Source organism: Amblyomma maculatum, chromosome 2 (genome assembly GCF_055883805.1).
Source record: "Amblyomma maculatum isolate TAMU_Amacu chromosome 2, ASM5588380v1, whole genome shotgun sequence".
In the NCBI taxonomy this organism is placed as follows: domain Eukaryota; kingdom Metazoa; phylum Arthropoda; class Arachnida; order Ixodida; family Ixodidae; genus Amblyomma; species Amblyomma maculatum.
Window position 1 is genome coordinate 115,040,375 of NC_139345.1, and position 27,220 is coordinate 115,067,594.

The 27,220-nt window shown below is 47.1% G+C and overlaps 1 protein-coding gene across 1 annotated transcript in view; it reads left to right on the plus strand.

The window, feature by feature from the left end:
• The first annotated feature begins 852 nt into the window (after positions 1–852).
• Positions 853–27,220, plus strand: part of LOC146199618 (chondroitin sulfate proteoglycan 4-like) — a 184,479-nt gene continuing 158,111 nt past the window's right edge. Inside the window, exon 1 of the mRNA XM_084595140.1 lies at positions 853–1,199. Coding sequence (XP_084451266.1) covers positions 1,046–1,199 — 154 coding nt within the window. The 5' untranslated portion in view covers positions 853–1,045. The remainder of the gene's footprint in view (positions 1,200–27,220) is intronic.

Genomic DNA, 27,220 nt, shown 5'->3' on the forward strand with positions numbered 1-27,220 from the left:
GGAATAGCGGTGAAGCCAGGGATGCACTTTTAACAGTAAGCTTTGCTGCACATAGACTACACTGAGTAACATATGCATGCACGAACTTTCTTCCCCGCTCAGAAGACTTCCACGTCTAATATCTTTTGTCTGCATCTGGTTCGCAAAATACCTAAATTTCTGAGTATGTACCGCAGCTTCAGGCAAGGCTACAGTAATTTGAGGTTCGGACAATGTATTATTGTGAACCATTGCATTATGACATCATTACACCTCGTCTTCACTATCTCCTTCTTACTCTCCTTCCCCCTTTTCTTCGCAAAGTAGATCCTGTGTCTAGAGAGACGTTCATTCCTCTGAAATCCCAACCTTTTCTAACTTAGCAATTAGCACTAGATGATTTGACGTGGTTAAATATATGCAAAGCGGGATAGACAGGGCACTGTGGGAGACAAGGATGCCCGTCCGTATTTCCCATTGAGTCCTGTCTTTCCCGAACTGCATCGCTTCCCCCTCTCTATCCTTCTGACTTTAGCTTTCCACCTCTCTTCTTTTCAGCTCAGCCCGTCTTCCACCTGCTGGCTACAGTGATTGCACATTGCCTACCATTCGTCATGTGGTTCCGCTGAAGTCTCAGTCAACCCTTCAGGGAACCTTTCCCACCCCGGCTCGAGGATACTACCGCGGGGTCTGTTTCGGGTTTCGACGGTGCCCGAAAACGTCAAGAGTGACAGACCCAGGGTCCCCGCTGCTGGCAACCATGGAAACCGGAACGGAAACCGGCGAAAGGCTCTTCCCCTCCCTCCTCCTCGACGCAGAGTCCCGATGGCGGCGCGCCGGTAGCGGAGTAGTGCCCCTCGCGGCGCGCGAGTGTGCCAGCAGCAACGCTGCCAGAGCCAGCCGCCCCTGTGGCAGCATCAGCAGCAGCAGCAGCGGCAGCGATATAGGAGAGGGAGGACTTCGCCGCGGCAAGCGGCGCGTGCAGGGTCGATGCGGAGACGGCGATGTGCGGCCAGCGAGGCCGGCGGCCCGCCTGCTAGCGGATAGCCCCGGGCCCGTCGTCGTCATGGGCCGCCGCGAGTCGTCGTCTTCGTGGCCGAAGACGACGCCGCGGCCGCCGACGTACCCGTCGATCCGACCGCTTCTGTGGTGCCGACTCGCCGCGCTATTGGTGGTGGTGTTCGTGCTATCATCCCGGCCCGCACCGGCTTCGGCAAGAGGTGCGTATACCCACAACTTTCATCTCTGCTCCCGCGGTCGCATCTTGAGCTTCACTTCTAAGATGCCGCCCGTATGGATGACGTTAGCCGGCTGAGACCGCATGGAGCGGTTCTTTCCCTTCCCCTTTTTCATATTTCCTCCTATCAACATTCCTGGAACAGTCAAGAACTTGTACACGGGAACTTTATACCTCTTCGTACTCCCGGAGCTTTCTCCTCGAGATATCCTTACATGAGATATCCCCTTCTGCTCCTTGCGTTCACATACGTTCGGTGCCTTCTTCCATCTTTCCATTCATTTTTTAAAAATAAATTTTCGTTGCAGTGGTTAATCAATGCCAAGTTCTTAGTCAAAGTGCACCGAATTTGACTCCGTTTTCAATCCATTTTTTTTTTCTTTATTGAACTACGCCACGAGGTATCGGCATCTGCCTTGAGCGTGTCTTTACTCATATGCGGATTTGGTCTCTAATGACATGTACGGGTTGTGCTTTCCGGGCGTAGGCTAATGAGCTTTCAAGAAATACTCGTGGATGAATGGAACGCTCGCACTCCTTGTTGAGCCCAGGTGAACTGTGCGCGCTCTATACCAATCATTTCAGTGAAGCTGAATAGAAGAAAAAAAAAATAAGGTACCACCGTGAAGAAACTTCATCATGTTAGTTTGAAGCCACTTTCGCTTTTATGTCCTCACGCTGCTTAATGTGCGATTTGCGGCATTTCACTTTTGATTTGATTTGATTTCATTTCATTTTTATTCAGATAATATCTCGGATACAGAGGGGCAAAAGGCAGATGAACTCTACCTGACGGGGCCCAAACACCCGACACAATGCTCAAAACAAGCAGCAGAAGCAAGAACAATACAAATGGGACCTTTTTATCGAATAGCGTCACGATCACGGTGATTGTTCCATATATAAGTATCCTGTTCACACCAAACGTCGCGATTTTTTCCCCTCTTGGTAGTTTCTTACCTTTTCGCCGATCACGCACTTATTGGAAACTCGGTTCACCTTTCAAAACCAGGCGTTAAATTCATGACTTCTCATGCTTTGGATGAGTTACTTATGCATATATTATTCGGGATCGTCTTTGAGATTATTGCAGTAACAACGGAGGTATTTGGAAGCGACCTTAAGATCATCTGACGATGACTGCACAGGCTTCGGCAATAATTATGGCCATTTGCAACTGTCACTTTTCAATATTGAGACCTTACAGCCGCGATATACGCGTAAGCTTACTAAACTTTCGCCAGGGGCTCCGCCGGGACAAGCATCACTTGCGGCACCCCACGATGGGCTTACACGACTTCAGCGACGATTCGTGATTCACCAACGAAGCAGCGTCCGCCGCTCGGACGTTTTCGGAAACAAGCGGGTGTCGGCCCCCTCTGCCGGGGAGCTTCATTCCGCATGGCTGTCGTGGCAGTGCGATTCCGGAGTTATGCCTCCGGCAAACGCTTGCAAATGCTTTAGTGTAGAGAAACGCTAAATTTTTATTCCTTTGGCATTACAGATGCCTTTTAACCACGCAATATTACCAGTTTTTGCAGGTTTCATATTCTACTTATGATGTACCCTGGAAGAAGTCCTCATGCCCCGAGACTAAGCAAAAAAATATGTGAGTTAATTCGTTGCTAGTTTTTCTCACCTCCCCGAAACATAGGCTACAGGTCGTCCCGCATGAGGATGAAAAGAAAAACTCGAATCAAGAGAACCACTTATCAAAAAGGCTAAGGTTATACAAGACGAGAAAGGAAGCTAGAAGAAAAGAGGAGGTGGGAGAGAGAGAGAGAGGGGGGGGGGGGGGGGGGAATTATGATTTGCAATTGCACCACAAAAGAAATTGCGATATTTACCATTTCCTCAGCTTGCACTTGCAGGATTATTAAAATAATAATACAAAGAGCCTGTCCAGCTTCGCTGCTCATCAGAAGTACAACTTTTCCAACTCCACTCTGAACGCTCACTTTAAGATTCACCTCTCTTTTTTTTTTCTTTGCGCTGCATAATGTGGTTGCAGGACCTCACTAGTATTGACTCAGTCTGTCAGCTTTGGATAACCGGCCTGTAAATGGTGCAACGAGAAATGAAAAGCTAAATACTGGATGATTAGAAAATATGATATCATGCTGCGTTTTTACGTTCAGTGATGCATTCGCGAAATAATTTGCAAGACCTGCCCATCACGCAGGATATTCCGTTTATAAATGCAAAAATTGTGGGCTGTGAAAGTTTGAAAGAATCGCGCTGTTGGCCGTTGTGTTTATGGTCAGTCTTCTGTGGATATATGTTGTTGTGCTTATGATCAGTCCTGAGTGGATAGTCGTCTTGTGTGCTCTCCCTGATCCCCTGATTGTCCATTTGCGCAAGAACTCTTCGAAATAAGAAGACAAAATGTTGCGGCCTGATAAAAAAAAAAAACAGTTTAATTAGGAGTAGTTATAATCATAATTACTTTTTTTTTAATGTGAAATTACTTGGACTTGGGAAAAAATACTACCATTAAAAGAAGTATACTCAGCAATGGCAGCTCGCTTGGATTTCATAACAAGAATATTCACCATGTACTTACCCTTGGATGCGGGATAATAGTTCCAGTAATAGCGAAACAGCCGCGTGTTACATTTTGAGTCGCGAGTGCCTGGGGTAGCGTACCGCTGCCCGCTGTTATTACGTGCGGCGCGCGGCCCCTCGGTAGCGTTGGCCTGGCGGCTCCGTGGACGGCGGACGGCATCAAAGGTGCCAGCAAAGACGAGGCGTCTTTTAACGAAACAACCTTTACTGCAACATCATGAAGAAACGGGCAGTGAAGCTGACCCGGAGAGATTACAGACACTCTCACACAGCTGGTGTCTAACGTCGTAACAACGGCGTTTCAAAGTAGTCTCTGTCCCAGCGGAGTCGGCCGCTGCTTTTTATAGTTTTTCCAGTTCACGGGGAAAGGGTAAACCCTCACAGGAAAGGGAGAGCCAAACATGTTGGTTCACGACGAATGACTCAATCGCAGGTGTTCCGACCTCATCTCCTCCACCTCCTGCAGACAGGAGAGGGCGACGCACTTTCCCTCGAGCTCCAGGCTTGGCCACCTTTTGCACACACACGCACGCACAGGAACACGCTGAGACTTGTCGGCGGGAGGAATCGTTGCGCGGCCGATGAACGGCGTCGAAATGGCCGATCCGCTCGCGGTTCTGCCTGTTGCTATGCGGTGGCCGCGTCAGCTGTCCCACTTCTCGGTGGAGAAACGTAACAGACTGCCCCGCCGGGGGAGGGAGATCCCGAAGGGCAGGGGACTGCATCCGCTGTCCGGAGGGATCGGGATGTTGCTGCTAGCCAGGGTCGTCCGACTCTGTTTCTCTTGAGCCAGTCAGCCTGAAGAAGTCCTTGGCAAGTCCGGGTTTCCAAGGCACTCTGCAACTTGTCTTCAGGAGAGATTTCTGACAACCTACAGCATCACAACCACGCTAAAAACTCAACCGTTCAGCCAGCAAGCACGGCACAAACTTCACAAAGTTCTGCCAGACTATTTCCCTCTTATGCCCCCATCTATACTAAAGGGCAGCTTAGCAGCACTTGGAACGCGTCCACAAATTTGAAAATCGCGCTTTCAAAAACGTCATTCTCAAACAAAAATAATGCAATGCAATATGTTCAAAATCCTATGCCAGGAAGAAAAACACCAACTAGTGAATACAGGCTTCTTCTCACGTCATGGGCTCCGACTTCAGCCATCGGTGTTACCATTGAGATCACCCTTTTCACTAAAGCTTCGGTTGTCCGTTTCACGGAACAACCTTACCTTCCTGTTTCTATGCAAAGAAGCGCATGAGCATGAGTCGCTCACCTTTCTGAACAATCTATCCCTCTCCTTACGCTTGGCGCACCAGTCACGTATTTTCTGGGCACGGGCGCATTTCTGCCTTTGGGATAGTCGCTTTCTTTTTCGGGATAGCCTCAACTTGCTCCATTCTTTCTCGCGCCTGCCTTTCCGCTTTTTTCTGCGGCAGCACTGGAACACAGGCGTTTTGCTTTCTTTTCGCAATCGTTGGAGTTTGCTCTCCTTACGATGATAGCATTCTTTCTTGCGTCTGCCTTTCCGCGTTTTTCGTCGGCAGCACTGGAATACTAGCCTTCTGCTTTCTTTTTGCAACCGTTTGAGCTTGCTCTCCTTACGACGGCAGCAACCTTTCTCGCGTCTGCCTTTCCGCGTTTTTCGGTGGCAGCACTTGAATACTAGCCTTCTGCTTTCTTTCTGCAATCGTTTGAGTTTGCTCTCCTTACGATGGCAACATTCTTTCTCGCGCCTGCCTTTCCGCGTTTTTCGGTGGCAGGACTTGAATACTCTAGTCCTACTTTCTTTCGGCGCGAGCTCTGGCAAGCTAGCGGTAACCGTTCTAGCGGTAACCGGAGCTAGTAGGGTACCGGTGTCGTCAAAGTGGTCAAAGTGCGGCGCCGCGTCTGATTCGCGGCCAGCAGCGCATGACTCACTTTCTGTCAAGTTCGAACAACAACCGCTAATGCCAGTCCCCAAGCTAGGCATTTCCTCTGGCGGCGCCGCGGCTGCATCGCTTGACTCACTTTCATTCAAATCCGAACAACCGCTCATGCCAGCCCTCAAGCTAGGCATTTCCTCTGGCGGCTCGCCACTCACGTTACACGGGTCCTCCGATGAGCCGCATCGCTCAGCGTTAACCGGCGCACGATCAAGCTCCTTCGACAGCTGGGGCGCTTCGGATTGCGTGAGGGTCATGTATGCCACGTCCGCGTTCGCACTGGGGTTGCTTTCGCGAATACAACCTAGCGTGGTATCAGGGCACGAACGATTCTGACTCTGCTCTGGTCGCTCGCTGTCGCCTTCGCAAGTCTCGCTCTCTACAGCGGACGCACACTCCTCGTCGGTCTGCCCTGGCTGATCACAACTCGCGGGCTGCGCAGTTTCCCTGATCGGCACTTCGTTTTTCTGCGTGCCCTGCTCTACGATGAAGCTGAATTCGGAAACCGAAATTCTGTCATTTCCTAGCTGGTTTCCTTCTCCGCCACGCTCTACACAAGCTTCTGCACTGAGAGGCGGTTCAGCTATTACCAGTTCCCCACTCTCATGTGATGGAACTGTATCTCCTACAGCTACTTGGGTCGGCATGCAGTTCACCTCGCTTAACGGCGTCACTTCGGACTTCTCGCCGATTAAGCCTGTGCTAACCGTCTCAGCTAGTGGCTCGACCAAGGTAACACGATGCTCTTCTGTTACAGCCTCGGTCGGCTCGCTACTGCGGTCACATTGCTCGGCCGCTTCCCCAAGCTGTTTCTCACAGTCCGATGCAAGTTCGATTTGCTCCGGAACTTCCGCACTGTCTAGCCATTCGCTTACAGCGGCTTTCAACTGATAGGCCAAATCAAAGTATGCCTCGTTACAATGTTTCTCGCTCTCATATCTCTTCCGAAGATCCTGAGGCGTTATCTGATATCGTATCAGCAATGACTCTTTTAGTTCATCGTAATTTTTCAAGCGGTCGCCAACCAATCGCTTGATTTCTTCCGACGCTTCAGCGGAGAGAAGAGCTACCAACACCTGCGCCCAACTATCTCGCTCGAAACGTTTACTTCTGCAGACATTCTCGAAGTCTGCCAAATACTCGGCCACATCCTCCGCAATGAGGAACGGTGGCGGACCATCTCGCGGTATTGAACCGTTACACTGAATGGCATTGCAAGCTTTAATCCTTTCCACGCTCATTCTATGTGCTGATATCTCCAGCTGCATCAGTTTCCTTACGCGGGCGTCCTCTTTCTCGAAACGTTCCCTACGTTCGCGCATCTCTTTCTCGTGACGTTCCCTGCGTTCACACATCTCTTTCTCGTGACGTTCTCTACGTTCACGTTCCACTTTCTCGTGACGTTCTTCTTGACGTTCGTCAATGATCTCAAGGCATTCCAAAAGCTCGTCATCTTCAGCTTCCAACGCAAGAATAGCCTTTAACACTTCTGGTTTTCTGAGTTTGTCTGACAAATCCAGACCCAACTCCTCCGCAAGCTCCAGCAATTTCGGTTTGCGCAACGACTTCAAATCCAAATTCATGGCTGTTCCGAGTGCTGCCTTCTCTACTGCCCACTATTGCCTTGCTGCAATTAACCCAGCAACAACGACAACACAATTACCAGCTCTGTTCTCTACTTAACAAAAGCCTGGCAAAACTCAGTAGAAGAAAGTCCCGCACTCACCAAACCTCGCAGCCAAGAATCCAACGCAGTCGTTCCGCTGCAGGCAACCAGTCATCACACAGGGCTCGTTGCACTGCTCCCGCCTTTCCGCTGAGCTGCTTTGATTCACGAGTCACGCCTCGGACATCTCCGCTCTTCCCACCAGATGTTGCACTTCGGTCAGGCCTGGCTCGTTTCACCGACCACGGTCACTGCTTGGTCGTCCTCGTCTCTCCGCTTTCCGCTGTTCACCAGTTGTTGGACGACGGTATCGCCTGGCTCGTCCCTCCAACCACGGTTACGGTTTGGTCGTCGTCGTCCCACCGCTGTTCACCAGTTGTTGCATTTGGTGTCGCGTGCTCAACCCACCGCTGACGCCAGTTGTTAGGTTTGGGTCGCGAGCGCCGGGGTAGCGTACCGCTGCGGCGCGCGGCCTCTCGGTAGCGTTGGCCTGGCGGCTCCGTGGACGGCGGACGGCATCAAAGGTGCCAGCAAAGACGAGGCGTCTTTTAACGAAACAACCTTTACTGCAACATCATGAAGAAACGGGCAGTGAAGCTGACCCGGAGAGATTACAGACACTCTCACACAGCTGGTGTCTAACGTCGTAACAACGGCGTTTCAAAGTAGTCTCTGTCCCAGCGGAGTCGGCCGCTGCTTTTTATAGTTTTTCCAGTTCACGGGGAAAGGGTAAACCCTCACAGGAAAGGGAGAGCCAAACATGTTGGTTCACGACGAATGACTCAATCGCAGGTGTTCCGACCTCATCTCCTCCACCTCCTGCAGACAGGAGAGGGCGACGCACTTTCCCTCGAGCTCCAGGCTTGGCCACCTTTTGCACACACACGCACGCACAGGAACACGCTGAGACTTGTCGGCGGGAGGAATCGTTGCGCGGCCGATGAACGGCGTCGAAATGGCCGATCCGCTCGCGGTTCTGCCTGTTGCTATGCGGTGGCCGCGTCAGCTGTCCCACTTCTCGGTGGAGAAACGTAACACGCGCCATCTATATACAAGGTGGAAACGTTTCACCATGCACATATATCGCCCGCCTGCATATCTGCCATTGCAAATTGCCATAAAATTCAAATCGGCATTCATGAACACCCCCCCCCCCCCCCCCCCGCCCTTTTTTTCTTGTTTTTTTTTTTTTTTTTTTCAACTGTCTCCGTGGAATAAGAAAAGTTACAATCTGGAATTGCTGTGCAAGTGGCGCAGCAAAAGCTTTACGAGCTGCTTCGCTTCGTCGTGCAGTCTGTAAACTTAACAACGAGGCTTTTTCGCGGGTGACGAATAGCCTCACGAAACACATTCCTTCTCGCCGCAATAAAATAAAGCTGTCTCCAAAGCGACCGAGCGTCACTGCACCGCCCGTGTTATAAACCGTTAGATGCCGCATCAGAATGATCTCGCTTATGGACATATTCTTTCCGTCGCAGTACACGCTGGCATGAGCGTCGCCGCGCGCCGTCCCTACGATCATAATTTAATCATGGCCAATCTAAAATGCCACTTCTCCGAGCGCATGCTTTCTGTTGCCTCCGAAAGAACGCCGCGGAACTAGGTTTTCTCCTGGAGAGCGAGGTTACTTATTTACGAGATAGAGTCAAAAGCGGGATGGCTTGACGATAGACCTTGTATGATCTTCACTCTTAATATGTGCCAGGCCTTAGTGTGTGTGTATGTTTCCTTGATCTGTGGCCATCCCCAGGCATGCAAGAAAAAATAATGTATAAACCGGGCGCGTTTAAAAATACTTTGCTTACCTTGCAAAATCGCTAGCGGCTTTTGCCCTTTCGAGGAAGTAATTCGAATCGCTGGAACTGTTTGGCCACGGATATGTAGTCGTGGTGTAGAATTTGTCGTTGCCGATTAAGCGTATAGGGGGCGGGGACCTACCAGCAGTCACGGGTTAAAAAAAAGAAAAAGAAAAACAAAAGTCGCCCTAAAGCGACACTACCGATAAAATAAAATTGCATTCAAAGCTAAAAGAGAGAGGAAGAGGGTAAGAGGGAAAAAGAGAAATATTTTGCGAAGTCAGCAGCAGACCCTGCGGTGCGCAATGAGCAGACGATGTCTCGGGGCTCGTTAAACGCCTCCCGAGACCGGAATTAATCTGGCGCCGTCGCATGCACGCCGTACGGTGTGCGTTCGCCAAAGACCCCGTGCCACTGTCCGCCCAACATTAGAGGCGCGCTGGTTGAAAAAAAAAAAAAAAAAAAAAAAAAAAAAGGAACAGAAACCAGGGAGCAAGGCTAAATGCCAAATCGCCCAGGAGCTACGTAATGAAGTTTTGTGAGGCCGCAAAGAAGAAAACAGTGAAATAAATTTAAAATAAATCGTCTGGCATGTTCGTGAAGACAGTTCCGCATGATCGTTCCGGTGTCTTCCTCTTTTCAGTCTTTTTTTTCTTCCCCTCCTACTTTCACGCCGCACGTTAAGCGCCCAGTCTGGGAATTTGCCGCCGTTATGCCCACGTTCTCGGGTCATTTCTCTTCTTTAAGAGAAAAAGTGCTTTGCCGCCTGAACGATGTGTGCCCTCACCACAGTTTATAAACGAGCCGCGAGAATTTTGAGCAGGGGGCTTCTTTGCGCATTTGGAGCTCCTGCGCGTGGATTGAAGTTACGGGACATCATTGAATCGCCGTGTCTATTAACACTGAGCTCGTTGTGGCTTTATCCCGCTAAACGTCAGGCTTTGTCAGGCCTGAGGCGATGTGTACAAAGTGTTTTTACAGAAATATCTTAGTTACGACGATCCTGATGATTGTACTCGCCGCGCAATAATGTTCTCACGCTGGGGAACTAGCACAAGAAATAAATTATGCAGAACAGCCAAGACAATGATTAACGTTGGTTGCGATTCGAAATTTTCGCTAGAATTGTCTTCAACATGATAACGTTGCATTGCGTAGGGTCAAATGCAAAATGATTCGCATCGAAATGAAGCTTGTGTAATAGTTACTAGAGAGGTGATGCTTCAAAGAATCAAGAAGAATAGCGTGTATTTCGAAAAGTATATATGTGTGGCCTGCTTTCGAAATATTGTGAGGTATTTCAAGCTGTATGTTCACCGCACTGATGTCTTCCGATTGAATTTACATCTAATGGATCGAGACAACGCCATTTAACTGTGTTACCTCTAGGTTCTGCAATATTTTATTTGAGAAAAAAAAGATATCGTTTGGTTTGTGGGGTTTAACGTCCCAAAGCGACTCAGGCTAAATTAGAGATACCGTAGGGGAGCACTCCGGAAAGTTCGACCACCTGGGGTTCTAAATTTAACGTGCACTGACATCGCACAGCACGTGGGCTCCTTGCTTTTCGCCTCCATCGAAAAGGACCGCCGAGGCCGGGATTCAATCCCGCATCCTCAGGAGCAGTAGTCGAGCGCCGTAACCACAGCGCCACCCCGCCGGAGTTGAAAAAAAAAAAAGACAGTTAGTCCCTTCAGTTAGGAGTGGAACTAGAATACTAAAATAGTGTAAATGATGTAAAATATTAAAATAGTGAAAGGCCTTAGGCCTTACACTCAAACAGCTAGAACAGCTAACAGCTAGAACAGCTAGTCTACAGGAATACAGTGTACATGCAGTCGAGCGAAGGATGCCGTGAAAATTCAACCTGTACAAAGCAAAAAATAAACATTTACGACAGTGTAAAATGCTGAAACACTGATGTGTGTTATAGAACGCACTCACAACACAAGACACGGCAGAGAACACTTAACCACACTTGCAGGTAGGTATTTCCAGGTACAGATTGTTCGAAGGAAAAATGAGGCTTTAAACCCATTTGTTTTACATGAAAGATTGCTTGTTGTGTTCGAATGAAAATAGCGGGTTTGACACTGCGTGGCCGACTGAAAATAAGCATTTTTGTTTATTCGATGTTGGTCTTGGTAAATCAAGTAAAACGGTTTCATTCTTTCGTGATGTCTTCTTGCCTGCAAGGTCTCTAAATTGGCGGCCTGCAAAGGGGCTGATGAGGATGTTTTCCAACTATAACAATTGTAAATAAACCTGGCACCTACGCGTTGACATCCTCCAGTGTGGTAATATTTATACTTGTGTGTGGGCCCCATAGAGCTGCGGTAAATTCTAAAATGGCTGTAATGAAATATTTGTATGCAAGTGGCCTAATTTCTGTTGAGAATTTGCCAAGGGTTCTCTTTAAATATTGGCTTTTTCGAAAGAGAATAACGTCGGAGCAGCTCAGCTCTCATTTTCTCAACACTTCATCAGCTTGTTCCACATGTTGGCTCTCATGCTGTTCTCGTTTACTCTCTTAATACTTCACATACATAATATGCCGGAATGATCTTTATATGGCATGGCCCATCCCTAGTGAAAAAAACCGTATGAGTCACAATAACCTCATACAGATTTCTCATACTAAATTCATACAAATCTCAGTAATTCTCATATATTTCTCATATGATGAATGAGTTTAGTATGAGATTATATGAGGTTTGTATGAGTTTAGTACGAGATTAGTATGTGAATTTGTATGAGGTTATTGTGACTCATAGGGTATTTTCACTAGAGATATGCCGTTTCTGGCAGTGTATTTTGTCTTTCAAAGCCTTTTTTTTTTCTTTACTACTCACACTGTAAAACACTTTTATTAAATATTCAGCTCATACATATACACGGCTTTGTAAACCCGGCTGGGAACTTTGCTGTGATTCAGCAAAACCTCAACAGTAATCACAACGGCTCTAATTGCAGCAGGTGCTGCTTCAGTCGCGGCTGTGCCAATACAACCGCTGCGCGAGATGTTGAAAGTGCGCACGCACTAATGAGACGAAAAACGTAAGCGCCGACAGTGTTCGCCCTGTATAAATATTGGCCAATTTACATATTAAAAAGAAGCATTGCTTAATTTCCGGGGCCTCCTCTTTTTAATACGCTTCAAACCTGCAGACTGCACAACATTAAGGTCTCAGAGAAAGAGATAAGCGGCACAGGCTGGAAAAGCTGACATCATAGAAAAGCAGAGCTTTGCAAAACGTCGTCTTCTCGTCGGATTACAGAGTTTGCCGCACATTCAGTCGATTAAGCAAAAAAAAAAAAAAAATTTAATTAGAAAAAGCGCACGTTTCTTGCCCAGCCTTCGCTCCTCTTGTTCTATCTAGTTGTCTGTTATTTTTCATTATTTTTCTTTACTTTCAATTCCCACTCTCGGCGCTGGGACAGGTTGCCCGTCGTCACAAACCTCTGCAGGCACCTGAGTTCCTTTCGCCTTCGTCCCTGCACCTTTCCCTCTGTGTTTCGCAATTTCGGTTAATCCCCGCGAATAGTGACGAACAGTTTTCCCAGCAACGCGTGACTCAGGTGTCCGCCGCTCACTTGCCATGCTTGTCACGGGTGCGTCGATATTTCCAGAAACGAAACAAGAACAATTAGGGCTAGGGCGCTTTGGCAGGTCCCGCCTTCCTCAGCCGCTGTCAGGACATATAGCCATTCTTCTGTTCGTGCGCAGCGACAGTCGCCGTGTGAAAAGTTCTGCTTTGCGGCAGGGCGCTGCGGTTTTTTCCTTCCTCCCCTGGCAAGTAGATAACAATCTCGCACCTCCCAGATATTCAGTAGCTATGAGTTAGAGCTTAACCGAACAAAGCTATAACTGGCGTATGCTCAGTATGCTCGAGGTTGAAGTCTGCTTTCCCCAAGCATTTCTCTGCAGACGAGCCGATTCCCCGGCAAGGGTTAAAGCTTTGTGTCAACTAAAGAAAAAAAAAAAATCGGCGGGTACCTGACAGCATCCACGACCTCACACAGCTTTAATTAATGAGCCGAGTTCTGTAGAGTTAGAAACGTAACGGCAGCTCCTCCAATGATCTGGGTTGGAGGCAGTCTGGCTTTTACATCCTTCTTGTCAACACAAGTGGAAACCATAGGAAGCATGGTAAAGGAAAAAAATTCGCCTAAGGTCAAATGATAACCTTGAAAGTTAGGAGCCTAATGTTGTAGCAATGCGTCTTCTACTTAATTAATTTATTTTTTTTTCTTCTAAAGTCCGATTCTACGTCTGGTTATGTAGTCAGGGACACTGATTCCTTACTAGCTTTGTCAAGCAGAAAGATGATCCGAGTCGAATGGTACATTGACGATACGGAATTAAACCAGCGGTAACAAGATGCGAGGCGATAAAAGAGAGCACATGGATTTGCAACTGAATGAACTGATTTGTTCACCGCATGGACATCGCCGGGATTACGCAGAAAATTGCTTCAAGAGCACATGCGCGCAAAGCTACTCTATATACGACCTGTATAGGCGGTAAACATGAGCAAATGGCGTGTTGGGAGCATTATAATTAATTAATTAATTAATCCATAATTAGTCCGAGACTGTGTTTCTTTTCCATACTCGCGTCATGTTAACACTGCTTGAAGTTCCAGCCATTAACTATGGCGCACCCCAGTCGGAAATTATATAGGAGTGTCTTTCTGAATACGCGAAGTAGCTTAAAAATCACTGCGGTTCATTAAGAAATTAGACCCTGAACACCCAGTCGCCCATTGAAACGCGCGCTCCTCAGTATCGCGAAACGAGTATCAGCATCGCCGATAAGAATACGCAACCAGTGTGAACTAGTTCTCGCTTCACCGGCTCTAGCAACCAATAGGGTAAGGAAAAATAAAGTAAATTAAAAGGTTGAGAGTTCGGGCTAGTGGGTAATTAACTTGATGGTTTTTCACTGCTCACCAAACAAAGAGACAAGTAAAACTTTTTGTTAGGCTAGTTGTTCATAACATTGTGAAAAAGTTCAGTGCAAATGAAATAGCCCTATTTCATTTGCGCTGAAGTTTTTTCACATCGTTAAAGAGACAAGACACGAGGGCTCGAGTCTTAATTCTTTGTTTGTTGCGCGATGCAAAACTTCACCATAAAGTAATAAAATAATCTGTAAGGCGATACCACACCAAGCGTCCTCCTAATTTTATGTGCGGCGGCATAGAAAGAAAAGGTTCTCATTTTCTTAGTGTCACATCACTAGGTGTAGTTTAGTTTAGTTCAATTTTATTACCTTAATACCCTCTCTGCTGTGGGTATTACATAAGGCGTATCACGTCGTGTTACGGCGGATGCTTGTATAAGCCATGGTGTAATTCATAGCCCTCCCTTATATTCTCGTAAAGATCGAATAAGACACGTACAGATTACGCCTCGGCAGAGATCTAAAACTCTGTATATAGGAAAAATGTGTTCTTTGGGAAGGGTTAAGTGTGTCACTCCTTGGTCCAAGTTTGACTGCACCAATAAAAAAAGTTGGCAAAGAGAACAAAAGGAAGCTGCCTTGCCAAAACTGGTTATACCTCGAAGTATGCTCCTTTAGCCGCATTATTTTGATAGCGACCACAGTGCATGCTATCCTCCACGGTAACTGCATGTCGCACCAAATGTCCCCCGCTCCTGGATTCGACTATTCTGTGAGGCTGTTCTTCAGGATACGTAGCTTTTACGAGGAGTTATGCATCTGGTGCAGTGTGAATGATTACAGCCCCGGCTGGCTGACTTGTAGATCAGAAAACTGCCGTATCAATTTTTATATACAGAACCTTGGGGCGAGACAACTTTCCGGTTCAACATAAAGGATGTTCAGCTTGTCTCAGAAACAGAATGCGTGTTTAAATTAACCTGGACAAAAATTGTTTCCTTCTGCGTATCTCTTCATACACTTTAAATGAAGGTTCGCATGAAGTGCAGCGGTTTGACTGAAGTCAGCTAAATAAACAATGGCGCCGCCGCGGTGGCTCAGTTTTAAGGCACTCGTCTGCAGAACACAAGGACACTGCCGCGGCCGCTTTTCAATGGAGTCCAAAAGCAAGGCGCCCGAGGGATGTGCGATGTCAGTGCACGTTAAATAGCCGCAGGTGGTCGAAATTTTCAAAGCCCTACACTGCGGCGTCTCTCATAGGCTTAGTCACTTTCCGACGTTAAAGCACAGAAACCAAATCAAGTAAAAAAAGGACACCGTAAAGATGACGTGGATATATAGTGACGAAAGTTGTTTGATCACCCGATCTAACAGTAACGAAATCATTTTGTTTTTTGTTTTTTTTTTTTGCTAGATGAAACAGTCGCTGTTCTGTTCATACTGGCGGACTCTGGTGGATATTTCCTTATTTTCTGTTAGGGTGAAAGCCTTTAATGGCTCATCGTTGTCGTCAGCAAAAGTGTGACGCTTTTGCGGCGCTCTGATTGGCTGAGGTGGGGATGACGTCACAGAGGTCTCGACCAATCACAGAACACTACCGTTTGGCATGCGCTGCCAACTCGGGCCTCTCCTTTCAGATAGGAGGATGATATCAGAATCAGCCTGCCAAGACCCTTGCATTCACGTTATCCCTAGGCCCCACAGACAAGCTCATACGGCTTGGCTAAATTTATATGTTGGCTGGTAGCTTACGCTATCGCGTCATACCAATTCAGGCGTTCGTGTGGCGCCTTTCATTTGGCGCTTCCTCGAACGCCGCGCCACACAGCAAACAGAAGCAGATGCAGTAAAACCAGGAATCAGCGAAGTTTCAAACAAAGGCTTTCGCCTTATCGCACTTGAGTGGTCCAAAGTGCCACAGAAATGTTTTTATTTGGGCATTACACTAAGTAACTAAGCCGCTGCCTTTCTTCTTGAACATGTACAGCGGCAGATAAAATTGATGGAATTACCAGTGTTCACGACTCTTCTGTCTTCGCAAAATTGCCTGGTATCATTTTTCAAAACGTTACTTCCTTGCTTGGTATTTTTTTTTTTTTTCAGTCATGAAAGGTTCGCATCATTAGAGAGGCTGTCCATATTATCGCTATGGGACGTGTCAGAAATAGTCTCTGCCCTAACGACTCATTGGTTAAGGCGGTTAGATCGAGAGCTTTGCTTCGATTCTTTAAGGTTAATAAAGCGAACCACGAGGCGCGGTTATACTGTATGATGCCAACGGAGGTTAATTATCCTTGTGAGGTTGAAATTATTCAACAGTCGTGAACTACAAGGTCCCTCCATAGCCCACCTTTCTTTCTTCGTGACGTTAAACCCTATATACTCTGCTCTTGCATTATGTGTCCAGCAAGTGCCGCATGGGTTTGTCATGAACAAAAGTAAGTCCCAATAAATATACTTAACGATTTCGGGTTCTGCCTCCTGCCCGGACCTGTTCAACTTTACTCAGCATCTTGGGGCAGAGGTTAACATGTACAGAAAGCATTAGCTATGTGTAATGACCCTTTACATTCGTTATTTGATCTGCCGTTACCCAAGTTGTTAAGTATGTTGGGCTCTATACGAAGCTTATTCCGAAGGCATTTATGCACAATACATTTAAGTTATAATTTCAAACCGTTAGCGCTGATTCTTTCTGGAAAGTTAGGGTACACTATCTTAGACCTTTACCGCCATGTCTCGGTGCTAAATTTGAATATCATTCCTACTGGTTACGTTCGTCATTTAGTGCGTTGGCTTGCCCTCAACTCTTGTCCCATGCGTCGTGGGAGGAGAAAAAAAGATCGCTTGCTGCTCGTGGCCTCAGAAATAAACGCCGACTGATCGATAAACACGTCCAGTGTGCGGACGCTGGTCGTAAAGCTCCGGCACCCGTGTCCTCGGACGTAGCGTGAGGCCTTGGAGGACTGCACACAACGACAAATCTGGGACGTCTTTGCTCGGCCCCCTACTGAATGGCTGTTGGCGCCGGCTGCGTGATTTGCGAGGTGCGTCCGCAGCTCGAATCAGCGCGAAGTGTTTGGGGAACCCGCCCAGCACAGGCGCCACCACCCTTTCTCACTCGGTGGGAATAGATGGCACCAGCTTGAGAGAGGTCATTTTCGCAGTTATCTGCGCACTTCATGTTGTGCGGGCGGCTTGTGAATGCTATCCCTGACCAACTCAATGAATTTTCAGAACAATTTTCAGTGGGGCAAAGTAAAGTTTTGTGGCCTCAAGATAGGCAACATTTAGTATGCGCGCTCCGAGTGACAGTCCGTTCCCAGGAAAAACGCAAAAGGCGCTGGTGTGCTGTGCACATGCACGTTAAGCGGAAAGGTAGAGACCAATTTGGACTTCGGAGCCTCTTTCTCTCTTCTATACTTCACCCCCGTCTTCCTCCTTCTACTCACGGCATGGTTCTTACGCGTATCCTTCGCTCATTACACCATTTTCGATACGGAAGCACCGTCGATATTGTTTCTAAGCCAGTAACAACTCTTGTTTCGTTACTGTTTTGTGCCATTTTCACCTACTGCAGCGCTTTGTTGTAGCATGTAGCTATGGCGGGGCGTAGCGTCGCTCGAGCAGTCAGCGAATAGCAAAAATAATGTAGGATGGATAAATAGAAATTGACTAGCTTCTCTGTTTCGACCCCCATGTTTCTGATGATGCTCATTTGGCATCTCACATAGGCTCTCCCTTAACTATTATTTGATCCGCCGCTGCGCTCAGTGTAGTTAGGCGGTCAGCATTCTGGTGTCCCTGGTAGGTTGAGTTGCTTTAGGACGTTAAGGCCCACAACCCAAATTAAGCCACATTTTTCTAATTAAACCATCCACAAAGGCAGCTTCGCTCATTGATTTTCCCCAAAACGTGAAACTCCGAGGTTAGGCACACTTCCATCTACTTCCAGTCAGCACTCACGGAGTCCACACCAGTCTCGACGTCATTATTATCAACGGCGGAGACGTGTATCAAGTGCCAGGAAAAGGGTGATTTCATTTTTAGAGATGGATTCGTCAATAGTGAATGCATCTTATGTGGTCCACCTTCGAGGAAAACTGTGAAGTCCGCAAAATGTCTCAGTCGAATTAAGTGTCGCAGTGTCTATAAAACAGTTGCACGGAGCGTCTCCCGAGCATTAATTATTATAAAACCCCTAGCACGACTTGAACTGCGCGGCATCAAAGAATCTATATATGACACCCATTCGTTTCGTTCGTGCTTCCCCTTTTATTATGGCACCTTTAGAGCTCTTCCACGCATCTAATAGCTTAGACGCCGGGCGAGACACAGACGATAGCTAGGCACTTTTTTGTGGTCGTAACGATGAATTGCACCCCTCGGTTTATTTTCATGGCGTGTCTTAATGATAAACAGGGTGGATCGATGCGCTATTGCCTTTTATCTGGCGCTTAATCTGCTCGTTACCGCCATCCTCGCTGGCAGCGGCGGCCTGGAAAGATATGCGGCGCGTCAGCATCGTTATCATAATGACAAGAGCGGCGCTGTCATTTCGATAAGTATTCCGAAAGACAAAAAGAACATTTGAAAACAAAAAAAGGAGAGACGGACATGTTGATGAGAATCTCGCTGACATACTTTTTCCCCATTTTTATGGCGCACAGTAGCGCGACTTCCTTATTTTAGCACCTCCTGTACGTTTACCCACATTAACTATACGTGAACCATCTAAGTTGTGCGTTTCGTTTGCTGGGACCGCAACATCTGCAAGCAGTCGTTAAAGGGCCGATAAGCTCTCGCTAAAGCAACGCCCTTCGTTAATTTTAAATATTCGAGTGGGACCGCTGTTAATAGGACGCAATGATTTTACCTACTTCTGCGTATCGTGTACTCAACTTCGCTAATCACTTGCTAAGTGGAACGAGCCTGCTTTTTTTATTGCTCTGCCGTGACCACACAAAAAAGAAAGAAAGAAAGAAAGAAAGAAAGAAAGAAAGAAAGAAAGAAAGAAAGAAAGAAAGAAAGAAAGAAAGAAAGAAAGAAAGAAAGAAAGAAGAAAGAAAGAAAGAAAGAAAGAAAGAAAGAAAGAAAGAAGAACAGTTTGTTTCCTGTTGGCTGTCAGAAAGATGGAGAGGGGTGTGGGGTACAGGGTTTGGTTCGTACTCTACTTTATTTTTCTGAGTTGTGGTGGTGGAAAGCATTTATATTGCATACATATACAGGAGGTTACGCATGAGCTGACCCTGAAGGGGCCAACCCTCACAAAAACGCGTCAATGTTGTAGGTCGTCGAAGAAAACTTTGGCTGAAACGCTGAAAGCTTCGATTTGCTTTCCGGACAGAAAGCGTTAGACGGCTGATGGAAACTACCGTACGCGTTTACTTTGGCTTTAGCCGCTGTTTCTCGCAAAACCTACTTTCAGTTTATCGTTTTCGTTCTTGTGTTCCTGTTCGGTCAGGGTTCGATGTTTATATGCAGGGAGACCTGTTTGTAAGGCTCGTAAAAAGAAAAAAGCTGTGGAAACCGCGTAGCCGAGTCCGTAGCGCTTCATCTAGAAATGGACACGGCCCATCAACCTTTGCGGCGAAGGCGGTCAAATGCCAGATGACATCCGCTTCACACTCACACTTCAGTGCGCACATCCACATCAGCTATCCAGGCGTGGTGCACAGTGTACTACACGATTTTTGCCGGGAGAAGTCATCTTGAGGCCATTTTTCCCCGTTTCTTGCCTGAAGCAGTCGGCAGCTCTTCTTAAGGTGGTGCTCGCAGGTCTGTTCACTCCCTCCGCACCCCCCTCCCACATTTTATTTTATTGCGAAAGCAATACTGCCGTAGCACTTCGAGCCTTTGGCGTGTCGTGGCGCCTCCATACATGACCTTTCACGTGACCGTGTGACGTCACGCCAGACCGAGAGACGGGGCCCCAGCTTGCGCCATCGGATGGTGGCGGTGAGTCCTTACAGGAGCCGCAGCGGTGACGTCACGCCAGACCGAGAGACGGGGCCCCAGCTCGCGCCATCGGATGGTGGCGGCGAGTCCATACACGGCGCTGTGTCGCAGCCGAGAGAGGGCGCTCGCTGTTTGTGACGTCACGCTAGGAGGATAAATGGGGATGTGGCTCGGCTCCTCGCAGTAGTAGGGGCGCAGCCTTACGATATGTCGGGTGATGCGTGTAAGGCGAGGCTGGAAACATACCCCTAAGTTAATCAAGGGCAACCATAGCACACTACCAGCCGAACAAGGCGCAGCCAAGGGTATTGCCTTCGCATTCTTCCAGGCTTAACCAAGCTAAGCCTTCAGCCAACTTTTTTTGGACCTGCTGGGTTGAATCTATTAACGCGCCAGCGTTTGCTGCACATTTCTGAAGAAAATTTGTCATCGTCGTTGCCGACATTTGAGCTCAGGTGTTGTAAGCGAAATATCACGGTATGCACCTGAGAGACGGTAGTCGGTAGGTGACATGGCTGAGCACTGAATACTCGTGCGATTGCGTGACGTCACTTGGCCCGCGTGATATGTCCGATTTGGCAAGAGCAGCCATATTGGGGCAACTCATTTGGAATTGGAGGGTGAAGTGGGAATCGAGCCCTCCGGTGTTTTATGGGTCGCGAATCAGGCAGGCTACACCTAGTCCACAGAAGCATGTTGGCAAGGCTTGGTTAAAGCGATATCGATGTCTGGTGGTCTTTCACGTAATCTAACTTACGACTGTACGTTTAAGAGCACGCGCGAGATAATGGAGGCAAAAATTAAGAGATAAGCGACTAAGCGATTTTCAGAGTGCGTGTACGCTAAGGACGACACGTAAAGAGCGCCGCAGTAGGGTGTCATTAACTCTCCCACGTTATAGCATTAAGGGCTGAGCTTTAGCGTCCTCACAGCCTTTTTTAATCGCATTTCATTTACCTCTGCTTTCTTAGGTTACTCTCAGGAAAGGCACCTAGCATGCGCATTCATTTCGGCGTGCCCATTGATCGTGCTTGTGCGTTCTTTCTCGAAAATCTTGCATTTGAAGTTTGTCCTGCGCTCACAACGAGTAGTATTAGAAAGCGAATCAGGCGCGTTTTTTTTTCAAAGCTAATAGTAAAAGTTATACAATGCGTGGAAAAAGGACACTGAACAACTTTCCTGAAATAATGCACATAATGCAAATAATTATATATGTATGTAGGTGTGTATGTATGTATGTATGTATGTATGTATGTATGTATGTATGTATGTATGTATGTATGTATGTATGTATGTATGTATGTATGTATGTATGTATGTATGTATGTATGTATGTATGTATGTATGTATGTATGTATGTATGTATGTATGTATGTATGTATGTATGTATGTATGTATGTATGTATGTATGTATGTATGTATGTATGTATGTATGTATGTATGTATGTATGTATGTATGTATGTATGTATGTATGTATGTATGTATGTATGATGAGAAGAGAGTAGTCGCTGGAGAAAGATTTGATGTTGGGAAAGGTTGAGGGTCGCCGGAGAAGGGGTAGGCAGCGAACGCGATGGTTAGATGGCATTCTCGAGGCATTGCAGATGAAGCTATGTGATGTTAAGAAGATAGTGAGAGACCGGAAAGCGTGGCGTGACATGGTCCATAGGGTCACGAAGAGTCGGACACGACTGAACGCCGGAACTGAACTGATGTATCTGTACACATGCGCACATGAGGGCACGGCAGATGCTAATCCTACACCGGTAAGGCCGCAAGCAACACCTCACCTGAACCAGTCTGAATGGAATTAATGCAGAAACCCAAAGTCGACTCACCGGTGCTCAGCCGTTGTTGCAAAGTATACGGACATCATGGAAATCAAACTGAACCTTATGCTTTTCTACGCTTTCATTCCCCTTTCTGCTTCGGACATTGGTATGGCGACCAAAGTGCGCAGCAGCCTTCCACTCGCCGTTCTTTACAGTGTACTCCTGAGGGGCACAAAAGAAAGGTATCGATGTAAGAGGAGCGAGTTTAAATTAACGCCAAGATGTGAGGAAATTAAAAAAAAAAGCAAATAAATTAAACTGATAGGGCCACAAAAAAAAAGTGAAAAAAAAAAGAAAACTGGCTTTCAACGGACAGGCACTTTAAAAGACAGCGGCTTGCTGACAGATGTGATAGCGAGCAGGGCCTTCACCGAAATGTTCGCCCCTGCTTCGTCTCATTCCCGCGCTCTTCTGTTTCCTTTCACTTTCGCTGACCGAAGTAGAAAAAGGGAGAGTGACTGCGCGCGCGGTTCATTTCACGAGATCTAGCCCCCTTATTTGCCGACTAGCATCGAGCGTGCGCGGAAGCGACTGCCTCCTCTTTCAGTGGGAGAGAGAGAGAGGTGAGGACGAAAGCGTGTAGAGAAGAACGAACCGTATTAGCGAAGCCACTCTTTGAAGGGCGTATCTTCCCGAATCACGTTCGTGATAGCCTCAAATTGCCGCGCGCTTCAAATTGCCTCGTAGAAAAAGAAAGGGGCCTCGGGACGGGAGACGAGGGAGGGGTAGGGAGGGACGGCCAGTGCTAGCGTTCTTTACCACTCCGCCGCCTTTGCTCCCGACACAGCGTGTACTGCTCCGTGGTGGAGCACAATCGTACAGGAGAGATTCGTTGCGTTACCGCTGGATCGAACTTGTTAAACCGGCCAGAGGGCGCCATTGTTGCGCGCGCAGTGACGATCAAGTTGGGACAGCAGCATGATTACGCTCGTTTCGTAGTCGTTAATATGTTTGGGTTTATAGGGTTTAACGTCCCGAGCGGCTCTGGCTATGAAAAGTGCCATAGTGTAGCATTTGTATAATTAAAAACGACTAGACGGAGGCGAGAAGACAGCCAAGGTCTTTTAAGTTACGTAATGGACCTGCGGATAATTTCTACCATTTGCAGTTCTTCAGCATGGACTGGCGCCGCAGCAAAGTACAGGGGTGCCTTAATTTTCGTCTCCGTCAAAAAGCGGCCGCCGAGGCCGGAACTGAACCCGAGTTTTTAGCATCAGCAGTCGACCGCTCTAACCATGCTACCGTGGCGTTTTAAAGTATCTATGTGTGGTTCGGTTTGTGGGGTTTAACGTTTCAAAACGATTCAGGCTATGAGAGACGCCGTAGTGGAGGACTTCGGCTGCCTGCGGTTCTTTAACGTGCCCTGACATCGCATAGCACACGGGCACCTTGCTTTTCTCCTCCACAGAAAAGCGACCGCCGAGGGCCGGGATTCGATCCCGCATTCTTGGCCACAGTTGCAGAGTGCCCTAACCTGCTCACCGCGGGTCATGCATGCATGCATGCATGCATGCATGCATGCATGCATGTATGTATGTATGTATGTATGTATGTATGTATGTATGTATGTATGTATGTATGTATGTATGTATGTATGTATGTATGTATGTATGTATGTATGTATGTATGTATGTATGTATGTATGTATGTATGTATGTATGTATGTATGTATGTATGTATGTATGTATGTATGTATGTATGTATGTATGTATGTATGTATGTATGTATGTATGTATGTATGTATGTATGTATGTATGTATGTATGTATGTATGTATGTATGTATGTATGTATGTATGTATGTATGTATGTATGTATGTATGTATGTATGTATGTATGTATGTATGTTGGAAGAGCACAGGACGCGATATTCGGAGGTCGTGGGTTCGGTCCCCACCATCGGCACGTTGTTTTTCCTTCTACTTTGTGTTTATCTTTCCCCTAAGCAGATTACATTACTAATTCATGTGATTACCAAAGTAAAATTAAACAAAAAAGACAAAGTACAATCCCCGATGCTTTCCTTGGCCTCGCCGACTGTTGACTTCTTTCCTTCATGTATTATAACGAGTACCCTCATTTCCCCTTCATATATCTACTTGTAGCTTACGGGAGTCTCGGTTCTGGCAGTCTTGAAGCCATAGGTAGCGTAAGAGGGTTCCAGCACAGCTTTCGCCCTCGCTCTTGATCACGTTCTACGTGACGCTGGCGGTAACACAGGACGTTCCCCGTCCACCGCTATGGTTGAGGGCGGCGCTGGTGAACACTCTCAAGGTTCGTATACCGACAACATTAATACCCAAGAAAGTAGCAGGTGGAACGGCGGCCGATGTAGCTCAGTTGGAAGAGCACCGGACGCGATATTCGGAGGTCGTGGGTTCGGTCCCTACCATCGGCATGTTGTTTTTCCTTCTACTTTGTGTTTATCTTTCCCCTAAACTGATTAGATTACTAATTTATGTGATTACCGAAGTAAAATTAAAAAAAAAAGACAAAGTACAATCCCCAATGCTTTCCTTGGCCTCGCCGACTGTTGGCTTCTTTCCTTCATATATATATATACTTTGTGTTTAATTATCTTTCCCCTAACAGATTACATTACTAATTTCTGTGATTATCCAAGTAAACATTTAAAAAAAAAAAAAAAAAAAAAAAAAAAAAAAAAAAATAAAAAAAAAAAAAAAGGACAAAGTATCATCCCCAACGCTTTCCTTGGCCTCGCCGACTGTTGGCTTCTTTCCTTCATATATATATATATATATATATATATATATATATATATATATATATATATATATATATATATATATGTTGAATATCTGTATGTATTTTTACACATGTGCATATTCCTTCTCAAACGTCTTCACGCCAGATATTGTGCTTACGTCTGAGTCGAGCCGTGGAATATTTAAGGCACCTGTCAGGATTTCAACATATTTAAGGTGACAGACAAGCGCTCCTCCTAACCTATCGAAATATTCTTTTTGTCTGTAAGGATGCCGTAAATGTTTGAATATACAGGCGCCCTAAAAACAAAGCATTTCGTCTAAACACTCCCGACCAAGTTTGTTCGTCAAATGTAGTACGTTACATACGTTCGCACTTACGTATAGTAGGTGTGGGTGTGTATGTACGTGATTAAACGAATGAACGGGTGGGATCCTGCATGCATCCGCTACTCAACGGCTCTAGCAGTTAATTATTAATGCGCAAGCATTCTATGGCTATGTAGGCGTGTTTCGCGTGGCCAGGAACTTGCCGGTGCTGTAAAATAGGAACTATTCGGAAAATCGATAAAAGTATAAAACCATCGATCGGATAGAGCGTCGAGGAAAGATGTGCAAGTTACAAAATGGGTGATGTGGGTTGGTTAGTTAAATTATTACAGCCAATTAAGTCAATCAGACGTCGAAATAGCCTGGAGAGCAATGCCGGCGTCCAAAGGGGTGACATGGTACTTAAATTCCGGCGTCGTAAGCGACCTTCCGGAGGCGGGAAATTTGCAACGGTTGAACGTGAACGAGCGGGAAAGGCCGTAACGATCCCCTTATTAAAGATACTATGACAATTGATATTGGATAGAGAGATCTCCATCATGTGGGTCGCAGACGAGAGGATTCCAGGTAATGAGGCTGCTAACAGTCTCGCCCGAGATATCTACACCCGGGCGGCCGTGAAATCCCCATTTACCCGGGTCTAAGGATCCGCTTGTCACGTACGCGAAAATCACGGCTGCGCACAGGAACGAAAGATTAGACCTCCCACCTCCAGATCGGTCTCTCACACTTAACACGTGCAGAGACTGGAGAAAATTACAAACAAGCCGATTCTTTCCATTTTTATTTATACGGAGAGGGAGAGGACCCTCCAAAGTTCTGCACCGAATGCGGTATAATAGCCAATCAGGATCATCTTATTTGGGAACGTCCCGATTCTTCCGGGCATAATGATGAAATCAAAAAGAAAAAAGTCTGGGATGCCCTCCTCCGGAGCCGGGCTCCGGAGCAGCAAGCTCGAGTCTGGCACGCGGGACGCTTTGCGAAAGACGCCCCCAAGGTCTTCCAGGGAGAGCGGAGGGGCCTCTACATCGAAGGCAATAAAGGTATCTTGAACTTGAAAGGCCGTCATTTGCGTGCTCAAATCGGTGGGGATGGTTAGAAAGTGTGTAGAAAAAGAGGTAATCGACCAACTGCTGTCTGAAAAATTCCGAGAGCACCTCAGAATCTGCAGGGGAGAAATGCGAAAGCCCGAGTGTTGCTGTTGCACACGGTACATCGTGCGACCCTTGTCGAACACAACCAGCATTCTGAACACATCAAAGTTCACCGGCGTTCTATAATTCGTTTACAGGAAAAGAAAAGGCGCAGTATCGGAATCCCGCTGACAACACAGCAACACCCGGACTTACACATTTCTCCAGTGCAGATTCTGTTAAAAGTTAAATTGGTTCTCAGGAAGGGAAAGGCGCAGTAACTGTCACACTTGCTCTGTGGACACCCTAACCGCGCCGTAAGGGAAGGGAGGAAGGTGGGAATGAAAGTGGAAAGAGAGAAAGAGGAGCCGTAGTGGAGGGCTACGGAGTAATTTCGACCACCTGGGGATCTTTAACGTGCACTGACATCGCACAGCACACGGACGATGTCAGTGCACGTTAAAGATCCCCAGGTGGTCGAAATTACTCCGTAGCCCTCACTGATCTCTGAATTTGTCTTTCTTTTATTCTTTTTTTTTGTGTGTGTGCGTGTGGCCGGGAAACGACGTCAATAAATCACCGTTTACCACACAGCGGGAGCGCTGGGTGCGGTTTCTTTCCCCTCCAAGGGCAAGTATTGCTGCCAAACCTGATCCTAAGCTCACTTCACGAGAAGCTATTCGGCACCATCTACGTTGCAGTGCGCTGAGGGCGCTGCTCTCCTCGAAAGTGGCAGTGCGGTTTCAATTTTCTTCTTCAGCAGCAGCAGCTGCTGCTGTGCGGTTAGTTCCTGCGTAATGACGGGACCAGCGATACGGTTGTTTCTTTCCTGGAGCCACGTTATAAACGCTCCCAGTTCAAAACGACCCATCTCCCCACTCCCTCACCCTCTTGGGGGAGTGCCTTGGGCAGGAGAAGAATGGCGATACTACATTGTTTCGGGGTACTGAGGCAGACGTCGTCCAGCCTTGCTAGTTTACTTCTCTTTTGTTTCTCAAAAAACTCTGCAACAGGAGAGGCCGGCCAGAGGGAAGAAAAAAAATTAACACGACGAGTTTCTCTTTCTTTTTTGACCGGGATAATGAAAGAGCAGTGCTCGCAGCAACGCAAGGAGAGCTTATGAGCGACAGCTGCGCTCTCCAGTTCACGCGTAAATCCCCGAGTTTCTCTT